General features: G+C 37.2%; 1 protein-coding gene across 1 annotated transcript in view; it reads left to right on the forward strand.

Moving 5' to 3' along the window:
* ASXL3 (ASXL transcriptional regulator 3) overlaps positions 1-19,471 on the forward strand; it is an 86,213-nt gene that overhangs the window by 49,583 nt on the left and 17,159 nt on the right. Inside the window, exons 5-7 of the mRNA XM_063299239.1 lie at positions 2,837-2,954; positions 3,905-4,024; positions 10,224-10,387. Of these exons, the coding sequence (XP_063155309.1) occupies positions 2,837-2,954; positions 3,905-4,024; positions 10,224-10,387 (402 nt within the window). The remainder of the gene's footprint in view (positions 1-2,836; positions 2,955-3,904; positions 4,025-10,223; positions 10,388-19,471) is intronic.

The following is a 19,471-nucleotide window of genomic DNA, read 5'->3' on the forward strand; positions in this document are numbered from 1 at the left end:
TCTCAATCCCTCTTCTTTCCCAGGACTAAGTTGATGGTTATTTAACTGTTCTTCCATTCCTTCTTCAAGTTTATCTCTATATTCCTCTACAACAACTTCTTAATATCCCTTGTTTTGTCAAAGTGATTCCAGACTTATCTTGGGCTTTTGTTAAAACTCCCTTATTCTTCTTTGCATGAATTATATGCATTCCATGTGATTCTATCATCTTCACCACCTGTTTTCTTCCTTCTTCCTCCTCCACCTTCTGCATCATGCCTCCCTCCATCATTCTTCTGAAATCTGTTGAGGCCTTAATCTGCTGTTGTTAATGCTGTTTTAGACATTACCTTATGTGTGTCTTTGTCCTTGCTGTCACAATGTCTCCCAGTATTCACTATGTGGAAAGACATAATTAATTTGTCATTCATTTTCCTGTGGTTGTAAATGATAATCACTTGCTTAGATTCCATATTCCAAAAAAATATGCTATCTTTTCATATGATGTTTGTAGAGAATGGGAAGGAGCTAGGCACAGGTATGGTAACATTTAGTGAGCAGTCAGCAACAGAGCTAGCAGGTGAGGTTTGGCTGAAATCCTTTTTGGATATGGGGAGAGAGGATAGGCTGTGGTTTGTATATTGCCATCTTACTCCAGTAATGGAGGGAATCAGCGCATCTGAACTGTGCCATGGTGATTCATGAGGTTTTGTAAGGCATATTTGTCTAACTAAATCTCCATAAAAATCATTTCTGCCACTTCTGTTGTTGAATAAATAGTACTTTTAGAAATGTAATTTATGTACAACAATACAGTTGTATTGTTTTAAATTTGGAGGGGTAAAACAAATGTTGACAGAAATAGTTATGGCTATTACTTGCAAATCAGAGGTGATGACTTCCATTGTTTGTAATAGCTTTGTTTAGATTTTTTATATACTGTGTTATGTCCTTTCAGGGCCATGAATATTGGTATTTATTGAGATCATAACCCCTAACTGAATTAGTTGCTTAATCAACTAAACATTTAATTGCAGATGAAATTTGCTCTCCAGTTAATCAGTGGAACATGCTGCTAGGCTGGCTATGTAGACACGCCACCAAATTTAATGATAAAGAAATGTAAAAGAAGGCATTTCAGTTTGGATACATGCATTTTTTTATTTCAATAACAATTACAGGCTACTAAAATTCACATAGCTCAGCTAAAATCAGTATCAATAAGCCTTACAACCAAGATTTGCCATAATATTGATGGGAATTGAACATTCGTATTGAAACTATTTCACTGTGTTATATTACTGTAACTGAAATATCCTATATTTCAAGTTTCCATGCTGATGGAAGCAAATATTAAAGTTATATTTTCTTCCATTAATAGGTAGTTTTTTGTTCACTGAATTGTAAATATTGTCATGCAATTAAAGAGAAGCTGTTTTCTTTCAATATACTAAAAATATATGGTTATATTTTGACAAACATGCAGAAGTATGTAAATCTTTATGATTTAAGGCACTAAACCAGTTTAAATTATTTTGTTGGTTGACAGCCATTTTTTAAAATTCTTCTTTATTATTCATGCCACTCAGATAAATTCTGCACTGAAATATCCATTAAATAACCCAGTTGTTTCTTTTTTATTGTTCTTTCTGGGGCAGAATTTGTGCTCTAAAATATTATTATCCAGAGAAATAGGAAGCAATTGTTTTTAATTATTTTGCCTTTGAAGTGTTGTGTGCAAAGCACTGTCATCTAAATAGACTACAGCTGTATTGCAATTACAGAATTAAGCTCACAAGTCATTAGTCGTTTATGCTCGTAAGAAGACAAAGGATATTAATTCATGCTAAGCATGATCTCCTTTGGTAAAATTTAGTGGTCTTTTTAATGCACACACAAATCAAAGATAAGAATGTAAAATGAGGATTAAAAGCAGGTACCAGATAATCAGAAGTGAGCCGATTTGTAGTAACTTGTTCAGTTTAAATATTTGTGCTTGTAAATTGTTTAACTGGCAGATTCTCACATTCATGTTTCCTAACCTTCCAGTTTGGGTTATTTTATTGTATAAAATATCCTGGCAGCTATTCAGTTCCTATTCATATTTTGTATTGCATTATCCTCCCTGTTGCTGATACAGTTACAGGAAAAAAAAACATGCACAGAAACACACACACACACACAACCCCCCCACCCCATTTGTAGATATTTCTTCTTATATGATTTTCTCCCACATTTACCATGTTCGTGTTTTGAAGGTTAATGCCCAAAGTCAAGCAGACAGAAGCCAAGTGCTGCAAGGTTTTCCAAGATTAGGACCGATTCCTTTCGCAGAAATAAATGATTCCTGCCATGTGCAGTGATTTTGTGCAGCGCTACTCACGGCTGAGTGAGTGCATCAATACTGTAGCCCTTACATGCTGTACATACTGATGACACTGTGTTAACTTGATTGACTGAGCAGTGTGCGGGAGAAGATGCACCTGCAAGAGATGTACAGACATGCAGTTTTAGTCTGGTTTTGAAATATTTATTTTTAGATTTGTTTTACTTGAAAATCTCAGTTTTAAATTCCATGGGTTCTCATGTTTCTGCTGCTAAGGTAGAGCAAACAGTTATGAATGCTTCTTTGTTGTCAACATTGTTCTGGATTTTAAAGGTGCATCTTCTTTATGCTTAAATTAAAATATAGGGAGATTGAATGAGAGAGGGATGAAATAGAAGAGTGACAAATTTGCAGCTGGATGAATATTATTATCTTAAGGAGCTTAGCTGAATGAAAGGGGAATGTTTTGTGTCATTCACTTGTGAGCAGCATTTTGTGTTATATTTTTCTGTTTTGTTTTGTTCTTTGTAGGCTTTGAGACAGCAGCAGAAAAGAAGAAATGGAGTCTCAATGATGGTAAACAAGACTGTTCCTCGTGTTGTTTTGACACCATTAAAGGTGTCTGATGAGCAGTCGGATTCACCTTCAGGTAAATAGCTACAGACTGACTGCGACAACAGTTTCTAGTCAAAGAGCCCTCCCTATGGGTGAGAGCTATAGTGTACAAAATTAGGAAGTTGAGAAATTATGATGGTGTTCCCACAAGATGGATTCTGCTTTCATTTTTTTAACCAGTTTTATTAATTCCAAGAAGGAAGAATTTAATTCCATTGCTTGGAGGGGGGAGGGGAAGACCAAGAGAGAAAGACTGTGTCTAAAAAAAATTAAAATTACAACAGCTGCTTTAAAGGAATGCAAAGTAGTCTTTTTGGATGCTGATTCTTAATGGGAGAGCTACGTATTGGCATTGCGCGCCATCAGGGAGCCAAATAAATAACCATCACAACTCCTCTGGGAGTGCGAATTACTCTCATACTCCTGTCTTGCAATAACAGTTGTCCTTTTAATAAGATTTTGTGTTCTGGCACCATCTTAATCACCACAGTGCAACCCTGACCTTTACTTTTGGCTGTTACATGCTTCACTGTGAATGAATCGTGCAGAGATCTGTGTCACTTTTTATTGTAGATTGTTTTTTTTTCCCCCAGACGTGGGAGAAAATTAACTTACCAAGGGAGGATTTCCCATTCTTTTATTTCTTTGTTCCGTTATAAAGGGAGCATTATTATTTTTAAAGAGGTCTCTGCTATCAGAGAAGAAGCTTATTTATATTGGATTAGCAAACATCTTTATTGACTGTTACATTCAGAAAACTTGTTTTCATCACTTAATGGATTTATGAGCTTTTGCTTCATTGCTTCTAGTGACAGGGAATCAACTTGTCAGCAGAAAACATAACCTTTAAATAGGGTAACAGATAAAGATGTCACTATCAGGGGTTTTTTTCTTTTTTCTATTTTTAAAAAATCTACCTTTGTTTTTGGTTTTGGTTTTTCCCAAACCGGGAAGCACTTCAGTATAATGTTTGCTTTTTTAAAGGATCTGAATCTAAAAATGGTGAAGCAGACAATTCTGATAAAGAAATGAAACATGGGCCAAAGTCTCCAACTGGAAAACAAATGAGCCAGCATTTAAAGAGATTAAAAAAATCTGGTTTAGGTGAGTAGGTCTCTAAAATGTCCTTTTTCCCCCCCTCATCTTTTTACTTTATAGAATACATAGAAAAGGTGAAAACTCACTATACAATATTTCACATTTTCTTTCTTGATGTTTTGGATATTTTTTCAGTGCACAAGGGCTTCCCTTGCTGTGTTCTTTTGTCCCTTTGAACTCTGCAGGAGTGTCCCCTTTCAGGGCACCTTTCCCCAGCAGGCCTTTCTGTCAAAACCCTTTTCAATCTGACAGACTGGAGCTACCCTAAATTGGCCATTTTGAAGCCAGCTGTTTCTTGCTTCACCATCTTTTCACAGGAGGACTATTCTTACTTCTTCCCTCTTTATCTTTTTTCATTATTCCTCAATGGAATAACGTGTTATTACATATTTCTCTGGGTCAGTCACATTTCTTTTCTAACTTTGGCTTTCCTTTCTCATTCTTTAGTAGCATAAAATAGCTGAGATTATATTGTAAACTAATATTTATATTCATCCTCTTAGACTTTTAAGTGCTATGTTGGGCTCCCCCCTCCCCTTTTTGCTAATTGATATGCAATATATTTATCCTAGGCAATAAGATAACTAAATAATAGGATAAACATGTCTCAGTATCCAAATAAACAGGCAAGTGTTTCTGTTTTGTGTTGGATTCTTTGGTCTATTAAGAAATAACATGTGTCCAGTCACACTCTGCATTTATTCCTTTCTGAGCTTTTTGTTTGCAACCTACACCTAGTTTAAGATTTTAAAATATTTTGAAAATGCTAATGATATAACTGTTCTTTATCTTCCTTAAACTTGGAGCCATTTCATACTATTAGCTAATGGTGTGACTACCCCAAATAAATTAGCAATATGCTCACAAACAAGTTATTTCTCCTTTAAAATTGCGATTTGCTATTGGTGGCATCTGTATCTTCCTTATCTTGTTTTTCTTTAAGTTTCTCTTCCTATCTTTTTATTCTTTGTGAATTAATTCAGAATTATATCTTGATTCTAAAAAAACAGAAATTTTGCTTCATAATTAAAGCTGTAGTTTAAAAAAAAACTTAACTATTATTCATTAAATACAGTATATACCATTCTTCCCATCCATCTGAATAAAATTAAAATCTTTGTTTTGGCAACAATGCTATTTCTAGTCTGTGTGTGTGTGTGTGTGTGTGAAGTGTGCTGATTTACTTTTTAATGCATGGCATTGTTTTGAATTAGGAATCTTGAGAAGAAGCTGTAAATGTGAAAAAAATGGCCATTTCTGGGTCAGTGGTTGATAAGCTTCATTGTATTATATCTTTCCTTTTCCAGTTTAATTAAATAACCAGAACTAGCACTTACTCTTTTAAAAGACCAGATTGAACGTCTTGTAGAATTTAGTTTACCTGTGCTTAGACATTTATGTTTTGCAGTAATTTATTACAGCTTGGCAGAAAAGGAAGAAGAGACAGACATACAGGGCTGCTTTTCTTTTCAAAAATGGGTTTTTTTCAGGTGATATTTTTATGTGAAACATTTTGCATAAAATAAAATCCTTTTCTTCATCCTTTGATAGCTTCCTGTCTATAAAACACGATTCAGTTTCCTTCAATGACATGCTTAGAAGTTTTCAGAGGCTCTCTCTGATAGTAAAAGAATGACTGGCTCTGAAGAGTGCCAACTTCATAAAGTCTAACTTGGAAGCACAATTAATGAAGAGGAGGTGGGAGAATTTTTCTTCATGCATTTGAATATGCTTTAAATATTAGATAATATAAGGATCTAAATTAGCTGACTATAGGGCTAAGATAAACTATGGCTTGTAATCTAGGAGCATAGAAATAGGAAGGCCATGCTTGTCTTCCCCGTATTTTCCTCCCTCTTGAATCCCAAGAGCCTGTCTGGAAGATCCAGGATTCCTGAAGGAGTGGCATGCATTAAGGAGAAATGTAGAGCAGTGTTTCTCAACCTTGGCAACCTTAAGATGTGTGGACTTCAACTCCCAGAATTCCTGAGCCGGTAGCACATCTTAAAGTTGCCAAGGTTGAGAAACACTGTTGTAGGCCAAGGGTGGAATTATCCAGCAAGAGATTTATGCAAATTTCTGCTCCCTTGGACTGCCCATTTCTGATTTGGGAACAAATCCTGCATTCCTCCTACCACAGCCATGGGTATAATCTCTGCTATTCAGGAGTGGTTACTAACTACACCTCCAGAAAGGCTTTTCAGGGCACATAGCTAGCGGGGACAGAGAAGTTAGAGAGGTAGTCAAGTTTGCTTCTTTAAGGTGATTAAAATAAAACAGATTTTGGAAAAATTCCAGAACAGTATCTCCAAGACAATATTAGAATTTCAAACATTGTTCAGTAACGCAAATTGAGATTTTACAAATCTGCTTTACTTGTGTGCTGATAAGGTCTGAAGCCTTGATGGTGACTGTTGAAAAAAATGGATTTTTAGTGCCTGGTTTGATGAAAACATTCCCTTTTGAGGCTCTTGTGAACAGTGCATTCAGTTAAAATTCAGTGGTGGCAGTCATTAGGAAAGGACTGAAGATAAATCTGTCACATCGATAATGAAACACATTCTAATCCATAGTGTAACTGCTTTTGGTTTATTGCTTACAGTTGTGCTCACTGCATGACCAAAACAGTACTATTGAATTGCAAAAGGTGCAAAAAAGTGCAACCAGAATGATGAAAGTGTATGAGCATCTTCCATATGAGATAAAGTCACATTTGTGATTAATGAGTTTAGAAGAAATTGAGTAAATGGGACATGACAGAAGTATCTAAAATGTGTGTGGTGTAGAAAAAGTGGAGTAGAACGTGGGGCCATCTGATGAAATTAGATAGTTAACAATTCAATTAACATATCATAGAATTTATTAACACATGAATCAGTGATGTCTGGCAATTTGGATGATTATAAAAAAGAATTTGACAAATGCAGGAAGCATAAAATTACCGATAATTTCCAGTCCTAATGGCTCTGTATTGCTCTCTGTCTCTGAAGTTGCATGTCTCTGAATGCCAGTTTTTGTGGATCATGAAGAGGAGAGTATTGCTGTACTTGTATTCTGCATATTGCCTTGCCGCAGGCATTTAACTGGGCATTGTGGGGACAGAATGCTGGATTAGGTAGCCACAGCTGCTTTTTATGAATGAAAATGTGGTTGCCTTCCACTTAAAGAACCAGTGAATACAATCCTCTTTGCCTAATCTCATTAAAAGTAAGTGGAACGCTGTATTTTTTGTAACTGTTAAATTGTGATATTTACAGTTTTGAAGATCGTGTGGCATTTCAGGGGATAATTGAACCATCAATCTTTGCTGAAAACTGTTCTGTGCTATATAATATTGGGATAGCTTACTTACAGCCAAATGATTGGAATTCAAAGAGGTCCATGCAAGCACAAAAATACTTCTGTGTCTGGGAGAAGGGATGTTAATTTTCCATTTCTATACAGCCAGTTGAGCCTCTGGTTATATGAGGATATCTGACTAAAAGTTTTCAGGGAATGTAGAAGGCTCCCTAAGTTCTGCAGCACCATCAGTATAGAAAACTAATAAAATATGAGCCACTAAAAAGTATAGCTGTCTATGCACAGTCCTTTATGTCCAAACCAGTAACTAATGTTCTGTTCCACAATTAATGAGAAAACATTATTTGCTCACTTGCTGATTTGTTTGTTTGTTTATTTATTTATTTCACAGTATTTAGAAGCTGCCCCAATAAGAGATTCTTGCAGCTCACAATAATAAAAACATATAATAAAAACATCAATCAATATAAAATAATAAAAAGTATGCAATAAAACTATAAAGCATGATTAACATATATGTGTTGTTGTTCTGAAGATATAGGGCCATTGCCTGGGACTGAGAGCCATGTTTTCATTAAAAAGTTATGGAAATGTATACATTCATGCAGAAGTATTGTACCTTTTTTCAAACAGGACCATTTGTCCTTTCCACTAATTTGTTTTTGACTAAGTACATTTTTTGTATAGATGAGTGAATTCTATGCAGAGGCAGGATTTCAAGAGTACAGAATTCAGCTTCCTGGGAAACATAGCTTTTGTTTCCCAGGAAGCTGAACGTTTTTCTAGCACTCAACAATTCCTGAGGATGGTTAAGATGTTGGAATGACCAGGAGAACTGGCTCAGGTCTTCACATAAACATAGAGTTCCTTGCATGTTTTTGTGCGCATGTGTTGTATTCGCTTGGACTACAGACTGTGCTGTTGCTGTAAGAAAAATGTCACTCCCCCTCTCCCCTCACGTGTGTGCCACCTTGATAGCTTGCAGGAAAGAGATTATAAATGTAATAAATCAGTAAATCAATAAATCTAAAAAATCAGGAGATGGGCTAAGTAGAATTTCTGTGGGCTAGATGTTGTCTTCGTTTTTAGCTATTATTAACTACTAGAATTATTACCTCATGAGACAGCCTGATGGCATATGATACCACTATCCTGCTCAAACTAAGCATTTCTGCTTAGTTTCTGGTAACTTTATGTAAGCCGTCTTCAGTTTCATGAAGAATGGAAGAAAGAAAATAAGTGCATCTAATAAATTACTTTGAAAGTTAAATTAAGCAAAATAAGAAAACATATTTGCTGAGTTTTTATTGTTTATATCCTTGATAGAATACCACTTTAATGGACACAGAATTTTGAATTTTGTTTTAGGATTCTGTGTTCCCCAGCCCCATGATGTCTTCCCCTGGATATCACAAATTCAAGGATAACATGACCAATTTCCCCAAGCTACCAGTCACCTTTACTACTTCAACCAATACCTTCATGCTAGTGATGACTAGGTCTAAGATGGCAGACTCTGTTGTTCTTTCACTTACTGACAAATAAAGTTGTCATCAAGAGAGGACAAACAGTTGTTGGACTTCTGACTCTTGGCAGAATTAGAGCCCCAGCATGTCATTATAATTAAAATCTCCACTTTTGCTATAGTGTTTCTCTTTGAAAGATTGGTAATCTGACACAAAGGCTTCATCCATATCTTCTGCCTGCCAAGGTGGTCTGTAATAAACGCCCACAACAATATCTCCTCTGTCTCTTCGTTCTCCTTTTATTCTTATACAAATGCTTTCCGTAGAGTATTAATGCTTTGATTACTGAATTTCTGTGCAAGTATATTTTTTGAATACATACATTGTCACTCCCCTCCCATTTTTGTTGGGTCTGTTCCTTTTGAATAAGTTGTAGCCTTCCTGTGCTATGTGCCAGTTGTAAGTAGAAACCACCATATTTCAGTCTTTGTGATCGTCTTGTTAATTGAGGATTCTAGGTCTCCCTATTTATTTCCCATACTCTATGCATATGTGCAGAAACAACTGAGATTTTGAGTGGCACCGACTACTGGATTCTCTGTGAAACTCTGAGTTTGCATTTTGGCTTCCTGCTTTTCCTTTTATAATCTGCTTTCTTGGGTCTAATCCTTGGGTGCATATTTTTTTCTGAACACTTGCCAAGTTTCCCTTTTCTTCTAGTTTAGCATCCTCCTGATGAGATCAGTGTGGTGTCTACTTTAGCAGTCCTTCATGAAGGTTACTTAGGCCATTGTCATAGAATCCAGACTCTTCTCAGCAACACGGTCTATGTAACCAGTTGTTGACCTCCAGCATCCTGTTTTGTCTTCTAGTTCTTATTGGTTCTTACCTTACCAACTCAAACTTCATAGAAGATGAAAATGTAGACTTATAAAAAAGATTAATTCATAACTTTACAATGTATTAATGGGTTTGGTTCCTTCATGAAAGTGTACAAAGAACAATTTATGATGTAGTGTGCTTTTGCTTGAAAAGTACTGTTTCTATTTTAAAACAGCTTTTATTGTGGGTTTCTAACACATTTTATTGGTTTCTAACACATTTTGCTTAGCAACTGATTTTAACAGCATAGTTTGATGAAGTAATGAGACTGGAAGTTAACTCATTTTCTATACTTAGGTAGTTCCTTCTATGAAATAAAGAGACAGCATTATTTTGATAATATGAAAAGAGAAAAAATGCTATGCACATGTGAAAGGAAGTGTGGGGTGTAAGAAGCATGCTCTCAAAAGTGTTGGAAAAGAAAGCGCTCCTCTCCTTAGCATGGATAGTTGCTATATTATATGAGATATAAACATTTTGAATTTTACTTATTAAATGTACCTACTCCTTCTTTTGTTTGTGATAGAGTTAAATGTGTTCTTATTTGTTTAATCCAGGACACTTGAAATGGACCAAAGCCGAGGACATTGATATAGAAACACCAGGATCTATTCTTGTGAATACCAACTTGAGGGCTTTAATAAACAAACACACATTTCTTTCATTACCTCAGCATTTCCAACAATACCTCCTGCTTTTACTTCCAGAAGTAGATAGGCAGGTAAGTAAAAAAATGTACAGTAACTGCCTTCATAGTAAATCTTTTTCAATTGCTATTTTTCTATAGCTTAGCTTGATTAATATTGTTCAGACTGAGTGACACAAGTGTTTCTACACAACATATATAACTTAGTTATGGAAATTGTTCTGATGGGCAGTAGCAAAGGCCATTAAAAAAACAACCAAGGAGTACCTTTTAGGTGAAAAGGTCTAACAGAAAGTTTTTGCCATGACCGCAAAAGATGAGCTTTCTTTCAGACTGTGGTGTCCTTTTGACATAAACAAGGTAGACGAATCACTTTTCCTGTCATTCCACCCTACAGCATACCTGAAACATCTATTAATGCCCATTTCCTTAAAGCCTTAAGCATTAATAAGCATTAAACTTTAATGCTCATTTCCCCACTTAATTTAGCTCCTTGAAGTGGTCTCTCATTTCATGGAGAGGAAATATTTGCAAACCAATCACATCAGTTTCAAAAAGAGCTAGAGATGTTGCTATTTGAAATATGCAGGTTCTTATGAGCTCATAGAGTTTGTTTTACTGTTCTTTGAATCTCAGATCAAGTTATTTATTAATAGATTAATTAATTAACAGTAGACATGTATACTTTTGACACAAAGCCACTAGCTTTCAACATATTTCTTTAAATTTAGTCAACCTCTTGTGGGTATTACTCATTTGTAAATTAATATTTCTCTCCACAAGTAGAGAATGGCTCTCAAGGAGAAAGGACCCTGCTCCAGGGCTAAGAAGGAAATGTCTAAACACCCCTCCCACACCTGCACAATGTGTACTGTGTTGAGAAGATTGGTAGACAAGCTAGCCCTCCAGAAGACCCCCCAGGAGCAGACCCCTCTCCATCCCTTGCTCTGTACCCTGGTCTTTTGTATTATACCATATTTCCCTGTACCCCACTTTCCTGTTCAGTCCTTAAAATTCCTTCTGTCCTTCTTATATTTGACCTGATTTATTTCCCACTGAGACAGGAACAGCCCTCATTGGAGTTTACCCTGGCTATCCACCCTGACCCCCAGCGCTGCATATCTGTCATTTTTGTGCTATTTTGAAAACTTAAAGACTGGTGGGAGGGGGGAATTAAAAAAATAGAACATCTCTAAGTCACTTCTGGGGAGAGAAATGACATCCTCTTAGACCTTTTCCTTTAAGACTATCTGACTTTCACAATAACAGGCAGATATGACAGAATCCTTGACTTTCCAAAATTAAGGGGAAAAAAGCAATAGTAAACTAATACCTAAATAAATAAATAAATAAATTACTTCCAGCAGCTTCTAAGATGAGAGTAGGACAAAGAGAAAATTCATCATGGTCATGCTATTTTAGCATACAGGCCTCTTGATCAGGAAGGTAAAAGAGACTGCCACTTTAGGGATTTTCCATCCCCACTTCTCATGCTACAAGGTTTGGTAAATTATTTGCACAGTTAGAGCCAGAGTTTTCATGCCCTGAATATACCAATAGATATATAGCTTTGGCTTCAGATACTTAAATTCTCTTCCCAGTCAACAAGAAACAAGGTCCTTTAGAGTGGCACAGTGGCTCCCCCACAATGTGATTCCACTCTTGAGGAATCCATAGGCACTATTCCTATTGCCCATACATTGCTACTGGTCTGATGACCATTCAGTAGAATTCCCAGAGTCACTGGGAGTCAGGCGGCATTATTGTTGTTGTTGTTGTTATTATTATTATTATTTCAGGAATCATATCTAGAACAGAATTCAATTACAGGTTACTGTATTCTTCTTAGGATACCAGATTAACTTGAACACAGATTCAGTGTGTGTCGATCAACATAAACAACATGACATCCAAGATTCACATTAGGAAACAGGGAAGCATATCCAAAATACTCTTCCAAAAGCACTCAAAACAGCCATTTTTAGAAACAGACATAATGTTTAGTTTATCAAAGTATCTTTGATAATCTTGGCCACAGTGATTTTATGATGTTGATTAATCTTGGTTTCTATACTCCTCCATTAAGATCTAGACTTTCAGTGTTCTCTAAAATCCTGAGGATTGACCTATATCAATATATAATATTTATTTCCTTCTGACTTTGTTAACTTTCTACATCTTTTGGAAGGGAAAAACATCCCTTAGATGTATGTAGAGCTATTGAAACTTACATTGATAGGAGAAGACAACATAATCAATACTATTGATCGCCTTCGTCCCTCAATCAGAGGATATTCATTCATTCATTTATTCATTCATTCATTCATTCATAAATTTTTATGACTGCCTATCTTAAGATAATCCTAGGTGGCTCACAATAATATTAAATAAAAACAGAAGAAATAGAATAGACCACAATAGCAACACATATCCCAAATGCAGCACCACAACATCACATAGCCTTCCCACACTCTTAACATTTGCTGGGTTCACTTCTATCCTAACCCAAAGCCTGGGTGAAGAACCAGGTTTTTACAGCCCTCTGAAAGGATAATACAGTGGGGTCCTCTGAATCTCATTGGGGAGCCTATCTGGTCTTTGTGCTAACCAGTAGCCAACATTGGAAAACACGGACTTTCACTTCTTTTGAGAAGTGGGGAGCTGGGGAGAAGATATCTAATGTTTCTCCACACTTGGTTTAAAGTGTCTGAGGACATCAAAGCGCGTATTTCCCATCTTGGAAATAGCTTGGAGAGAGCATTCATGACGAGTCCAATGAAAAGGCTTGTCCTATGTTAGTTACCTTCTTTCTCTCAAGAAGAAGAGATGTATACAGATTTCGTGCATATCAAAACTATGCAAATTTCATAATCTTAGTGAATATTTTATAAGGCTCTATCCCAAAACTAAAGTTGTAACACACCCTAAGAATATGGTTGAAGGACAATTCAAAAACTATTTATTTATTTAGAATACATATAAATACTGTAGTTAACATAACAAATGAAGTTAGGAATAAAATCAGGGCCACAAAATCAATACATGAATAGATTAATGTAGTTTAATTTATGTGAACATATTTAGAGTTAGGACTGATGTATAAAATATCTTAATCATTATATTTTCATTTATCTCTCTCAAAATTAATTTGGTACAATATCATTTTATTGTTCATGATCTTTGATAGTTCAATTGTCTTGTATCTGAACCTAGCATCAGGAGGTTATATGAAAGCAGTCCTGCTGAACCAACCAGATTTAGCTTTCATATATATATATATGAAAGCTAAATATATATATCCCTTCTCACTCCTATGGGGTGGTATTGTCCTGACTCCCAGGTATGTGTCTTCTTCAGCCTTGGGTCCTCTACCAGAGGACTGGGAGTTTGAGGGTTCTGCACAGTATTTTAGCTGTTCCTAGCATTGCACTCTTCTAGACAGAGAGCTCTGATGTTCCCAGGATCTGTTGGAGCCATTCTCCCAACTTAGGAGTCACAGCCTTAAGTGTTCCTACCACCACTGGGTATCACTTTGGCCTTCACTTTCCACATCCTCTCTAGTTCCTCTTTCAGGCCCTGGTACTTCTCCAGCTGAGAGGGAGGGAGAGAGGGAGGGAGGGAAGTTAAATCTGATGGTGGGAGAGTTGTACTTTCAGACTTGCAAGATTCTGTTAATGTAGCCTTACAATAAAGCAGTATTAGCTCATCTTATTGTGTTTCCTCTCTGGTCTACTTGGGAGACTGACATCAATCTTGCAAGTCTGAAAGTACAAATCTCCCACCATCTCTTTTACTGGCTGACAAATTAGGGTGGACCCTTTCTAAGTTTCTTTCTCTGCCCATTATGCAGTTACGGACTCCTCCCCCTTTTATCTGATCATATCCCAGGCAGCATCTCTTCCCCCCGTCTCTCAGGGTCATTCCCACTTACCATTACAGCATGGACCCAACTGCAAGTCACTTCTCTGCCTGCTTTTATGACCCAGGATCGAGTAAACATGTGGCTAAGCTGACAGCACGGGGAACCTTGTCCACTTCCTCAGGTCACCAGCTCAAACTCATCCCAGATCACAGTGCCAGACATACCCCATGCACCTGGATCTGCCCTTCCCAGGCAGAGTCCGGATCTGAGTGATTTTATCTAGCCTGAATAATCCTTACAGTGGCCCAAGAGATATCCCAAGTGGTCCTCCCTGGCCAGTGTGGCCACTGGCTGATTATCAACAGACACAGTAGGGGCAAAGAAATACTGATATGTCGCTGCCCTTACTGGTACATGGTAATCCTAATGTGGTCTCTTAGCCATGTCTGGTCAGACTCACTTTGAGTCTTTCTCCAATAGCATTCCAGGCATTTCTTCTGGCACTTCATTCCCTGGAGCTCCTAGGTAAGCCAAGGTACACTCTCCAGTACAGAGAGACGCTCATAGAGGCAATACAATCCAAGGCCCCAGCCACCCTCTCATTCAGGACAGCAGCTAAGGCATCAAGAGAACTGCCCACCAAGTCCTCAGGAAATCTCCATGCTCTCTCTGGAACCATATTGGATCTATCAGTTGCCTGTAAACTTCTTGACTTGGTCACATGGTCCTAAATACAATTGTCTCTTTATAAACATTCCTTAAATACAGGTAGTCCTTGTTTAGCGATTGCCTCAGACTGTTCACAAATACAAAAGTAATGAACAGTAGTTAAAAAATCATTTTCTGACCAATCCACATATTTACTTCCAAATTTCTGCACCTGAGAACAATGCAAGAGTAACCCTGGCATTGCTGCACAAGAAAGCTTTATCTAAATGAGATGACAGCAACCAGTGATCTTCACAGTCTCTCTCTCTCTCTCTCTCTCTCTCTCTCAAATTGTGGTTGCTAAATGAGGACTACCTGTATCCAGCAATCCTCTCTTAATGAGATTATCTACTAAATATTACCTGTAATTCCAGAACTCCAATCTAATACGGAAGATTACAAAGCAGAGTACGTTATAGACAAAATCCAATTGAAAGCCTGTCAACAGAAAGGCAGAAAATGAATGAATGAATGAATGAATGAATGAATGAATGAATGAATGAGCAAGCCAGTTTCTCAGTCTCACTTATTCCACAATAAAGCATTTCAATGGTGCAGGAATCACCCATTTCTATGTCTTGACAGCCAGATTGCCAAGTGACAGGTCAACTTTTATCTTTGTTTTCCTGGTGTTCTTATAAATTCTCACCCACTGACATGAATGGAAAGGAAAATGACAGTGTCCATTCTGTGGGTTTGTTGAGAGACTGAGGCAAACATCCTTGACACACCTTTGAATTCTTTGTTTCTAGCTATACCAACAGCAGAGATATAATATTATCTCTACATCCATGGATATTTACCAGCACCATACTGGAGCCTCTAAAATAGAGCTATCATCCTCCCAGTGGGTTTGTGATCTATCTGCAAAGCGCATTAAATGACCCTTCAGCTAGTGTTTAGGAAGAATTTGGATTTCTCTGCAAAACTATTCATCACAAAACAAAATTACCTACTTGTCCTCGTGGGACAAGCTAGTTTCATCAATCTACTGAGAAGCTTATTCAGGTTATGCACAGTTGGCAAGATAGCTGCAAAAAATATCATACATGACATTGCATGTCCATATAATATTTTTATTATATTATTAGATGTATTTAATATCTGTATAATGTATGTTTTCATTAATATTATTTATGCAATAGGATTTTTTTTTCTTTTCTCCCTCTCTCTGTTATTTACATTTGTCTTCCCAGAATGATCAAATATCAGATCTGTTCTGATCTTATTTCTTATTTATTACAATGATTCCTACCTTTTAGGATCAAAGTGACTTACTGGCAATATGAAATTGTAAATAAAAACTCATGAATATTATTTAAAACCCAAGAAAGGAACAGAGGAAAAATGGCCCAGGCAGAAGGGAGAAAAAAGTATAATTGAGCAGGTTATCAATGCTAATCATTGCTTACCTGCCTTCCTCCCCCTCCCAAAATCCTTTTTAGAGGGTGATTGTTGTTAATGGCCTGGGATGGAGAAGTATTGAAGAGTTGGATTCTGCATATATCATTACTTGTATTAATTCCTATTCTTTTAATGTTATAGTTCTATATCACTAAGCAGATTCTGAATGCACTGGACTTCTTTATCAGGGTGTGAATAAATGCTTAGAAAACTTTTAGGATGTAGAAACCTGTGGGAAATTATTTATTTGCACCACATGTTCATCTAGAAATATTTGACAAACAAAAACTTTATTATGGCCAAAGACCAGCATACAGGTAGCCCTTGCTTAACAACTACACTGTTTAGCAACTGTTCAAGGTTATGATTGTGCTGAAAAAGTAACTTTATGACTGGTCCTTGCACTTACAGCCATCACAGTGTCCCCGCAGACATGTGATTGAGTTTCAGGTACTTCACAACTGGCGGGCATTTACAACCATCAGAGCATCTGGCAGTCATGTGATTGCCATTTGGCACTTCACGGCTGGCTTCCAACAAGCAGAGTCAATGGAGAAGCTAGCAGTAAAATCACAGGTTGCAGTCACATGATATCATACTCCTAATGACCGCAGCAGAAGTGAGGTCCTAAGTCCGTTGTGGTCATGTGATGTCTCGCTTAGCAACAGAGTTGCCAGTCTATAGTTAGACTGTAACTACCAGTTATGGTAGTTAAGTGAAGACTACCTGTAGAAACATTTTACAAATAGGAAGAATAGCCCCAGCAGGCACAGCAGCAACAGGAATCTCTCTCTGAAGGTGTCAAAGGAAGCCTAACCTAGGCCACATTTTATCAAAATCTCTTAAGGTATTTTAAAGGTCTGATTTCTGTGGGAACTAAACTCAGTGGGTGTATAGACCAAGGCATTTACAGATTCCTAGCTGCCATCATATAAAATGTTTCATTGTGCCTAAATCAAGCTGGCCTCAAAAAGAACATAAGCTGAACTAACAAAATAAAAAAGGACAGCTATCTATGTTGAGCTCCTGATGAAAAGTTGGTCTATAAATCTAACAAATCAAAAAATAAATAACTCTTCCAGATGAAATCTCTGTAATAAAACAAATGGGAGAATATATTACCTTTCTTTTTGTTAATTTTTCCTCTATTTATCTCTGGCCTTTAGAACACCAAGAAAATCCAGCTGTTCCTTACCTACCCCAAATTCTTTCTAAAGACAGATGTTTTGAAGCCATGGAATAAGGGGGGCAGAATTCTTGGAGCTGTTTTCCTTATCAGACCAACCTCCATACCTTTAAAAAAAAAAAAGAAAAAGAAACAACCATTTATTACATAGAAGTATTTTTGGCCAGAGTGCCAATCTAAAACCTATATTATCCTTCTAAATTTTGACCTATCACCTATCAGTTTCTCTTTCTACAAAGAATTTGTTGAAACATCCATCGAGGTTAGTTGATAAATGAAGGGGCTGCTGACTTTTTCCCATTAAACAAGAAGTCCATGGAATATTCCACTCTGTAATGAAGAACTCACATAAATAAACCATCTGCCAATCATGCTGTAAGGGTAGTTGGCTCCTGTATCTCTTATAATGTACTCAGTGATATCGTTCTTCTATATATCTCCAATGCCCTTCCAAGATGGTTTATACCTTTCCATCTATGTGACCTATTATCTCCCTGGCCATTTGATATTAGATTTCTTATCCCAAATACTGTGCCAGTTTTGATTTTCAGAGACTTCGCCCATGTTCTCCCAAGGCTCTAGACAAGAATCATTATCTACTCCTGATCTAGAACAACCTAAATTGATCCTCTTTTACCCTGATGACACCTAAGGCAGGATGAGAAAGTCGAGAAATGGGTTGCACATCATCTTCTATCTCTAACCTTTGATTCTGGAAGCATTAGTAGAGCCCAATAAGGTGTTGTCTATGGGGGAGCCTTAAGTAGCAAAGCAAAAAAGGGCTTGGTTACAGAGTCTAAATTTATCACTAAAATTGTTTTATTTATTTATTTATTTTGGCTTGCCACAGTATCAGTTAATGTAATGGATAGATGGTATGGTTTCCAAAAACACTGTCTACCACATGATTGATGCCCAATGTTCCATTAGAAAAATGGAGCATCAACTTTTTAAATACTTTTATCCTTGGGTAATACGGAAAGTTTATTTATATCCCTTTTTAATAGAAATCACTCAGTTACTATAATGAAAAATTATTTTAACCTGTTGGCAGCAACCCAAAATATGCAGAAAAAGACTGTATTTTCTTCATTCTGGCACTACTCCCCCCCTCTTCCTCTGCTTGTTGCAAATTGTTGTTTATTCGTTTAGTCGCTTCCAACTCTTCGTGACTTCATGGACCAGCCCACTCCAGAGCTTCCTGTCGGTCGTCAACACCCCCAGCTGCCCCAGGGATGAGTCCATCACCTCTAGAATATCATCCATCCATCTTGCCCTTGGTTGGCCCCTCTTCCTTTTGCCTTCCACTCTCCCTAGCATCAGCATCTTCTCCAGGGTGTCCTGTCTTCTCATTATGTGGCCACAGTATTTCAGTTTTGCCTTTAATATCATTCCCTCAAGTGAGCAGTCTGGCTTTATTTCCTGGAGGATGGACTGGTTTGATCTTCTTGCAGTCCAAGGCACTCTCAGAATTTTCCTCCAATACCACAGTTCAAAAGCATCGATCTTCCTTCTCTCAGCCTTCCTTATGGTCCAGCTCTCGCAGCCATATGTTACTACGGGGAACACCATTGCTTTAACTATGCGGACCTTTGTTGTCAGTGTGATGTCTCTGCTCTTGACTATTTTATCGAGTTTTGTCATTGCTCTTCTCCCAAGGATTAAGCGTCTTCTGATTTCCTGACTGCAGTCAGCATCTGCAGTAATCTTTGCACCTAGAAATACAAAGTCTTTCACTGCTTCTACATTTTCTCCTTCTATTTGCCAGTTATCAATCAAGCTGGTTGCCATAATCTTGGTTTTTTTGAGGTTTAGCTGCAAGCCAGCTTTTGCACTTTCTTCTTTCACCTTCATCATAAGGCTCCTCAGTTCCTCTTCGCTTTCAGCCATCAAAGTGGTATCATCTGCATATCTGAGATTGTTAATGTTTCTTCCAGCGATTTTAACTCCAGCCTTGGATTCCTCAAGCCCAGCATGTCGCATGATGTGTTCTGCGTAC

This window comes from Candoia aspera, chromosome 3, assembly GCF_035149785.1.
Source record: "Candoia aspera isolate rCanAsp1 chromosome 3, rCanAsp1.hap2, whole genome shotgun sequence".
In the NCBI taxonomy this organism is placed as follows: domain Eukaryota; kingdom Metazoa; phylum Chordata; class Lepidosauria; order Squamata; family Boidae; genus Candoia; species Candoia aspera.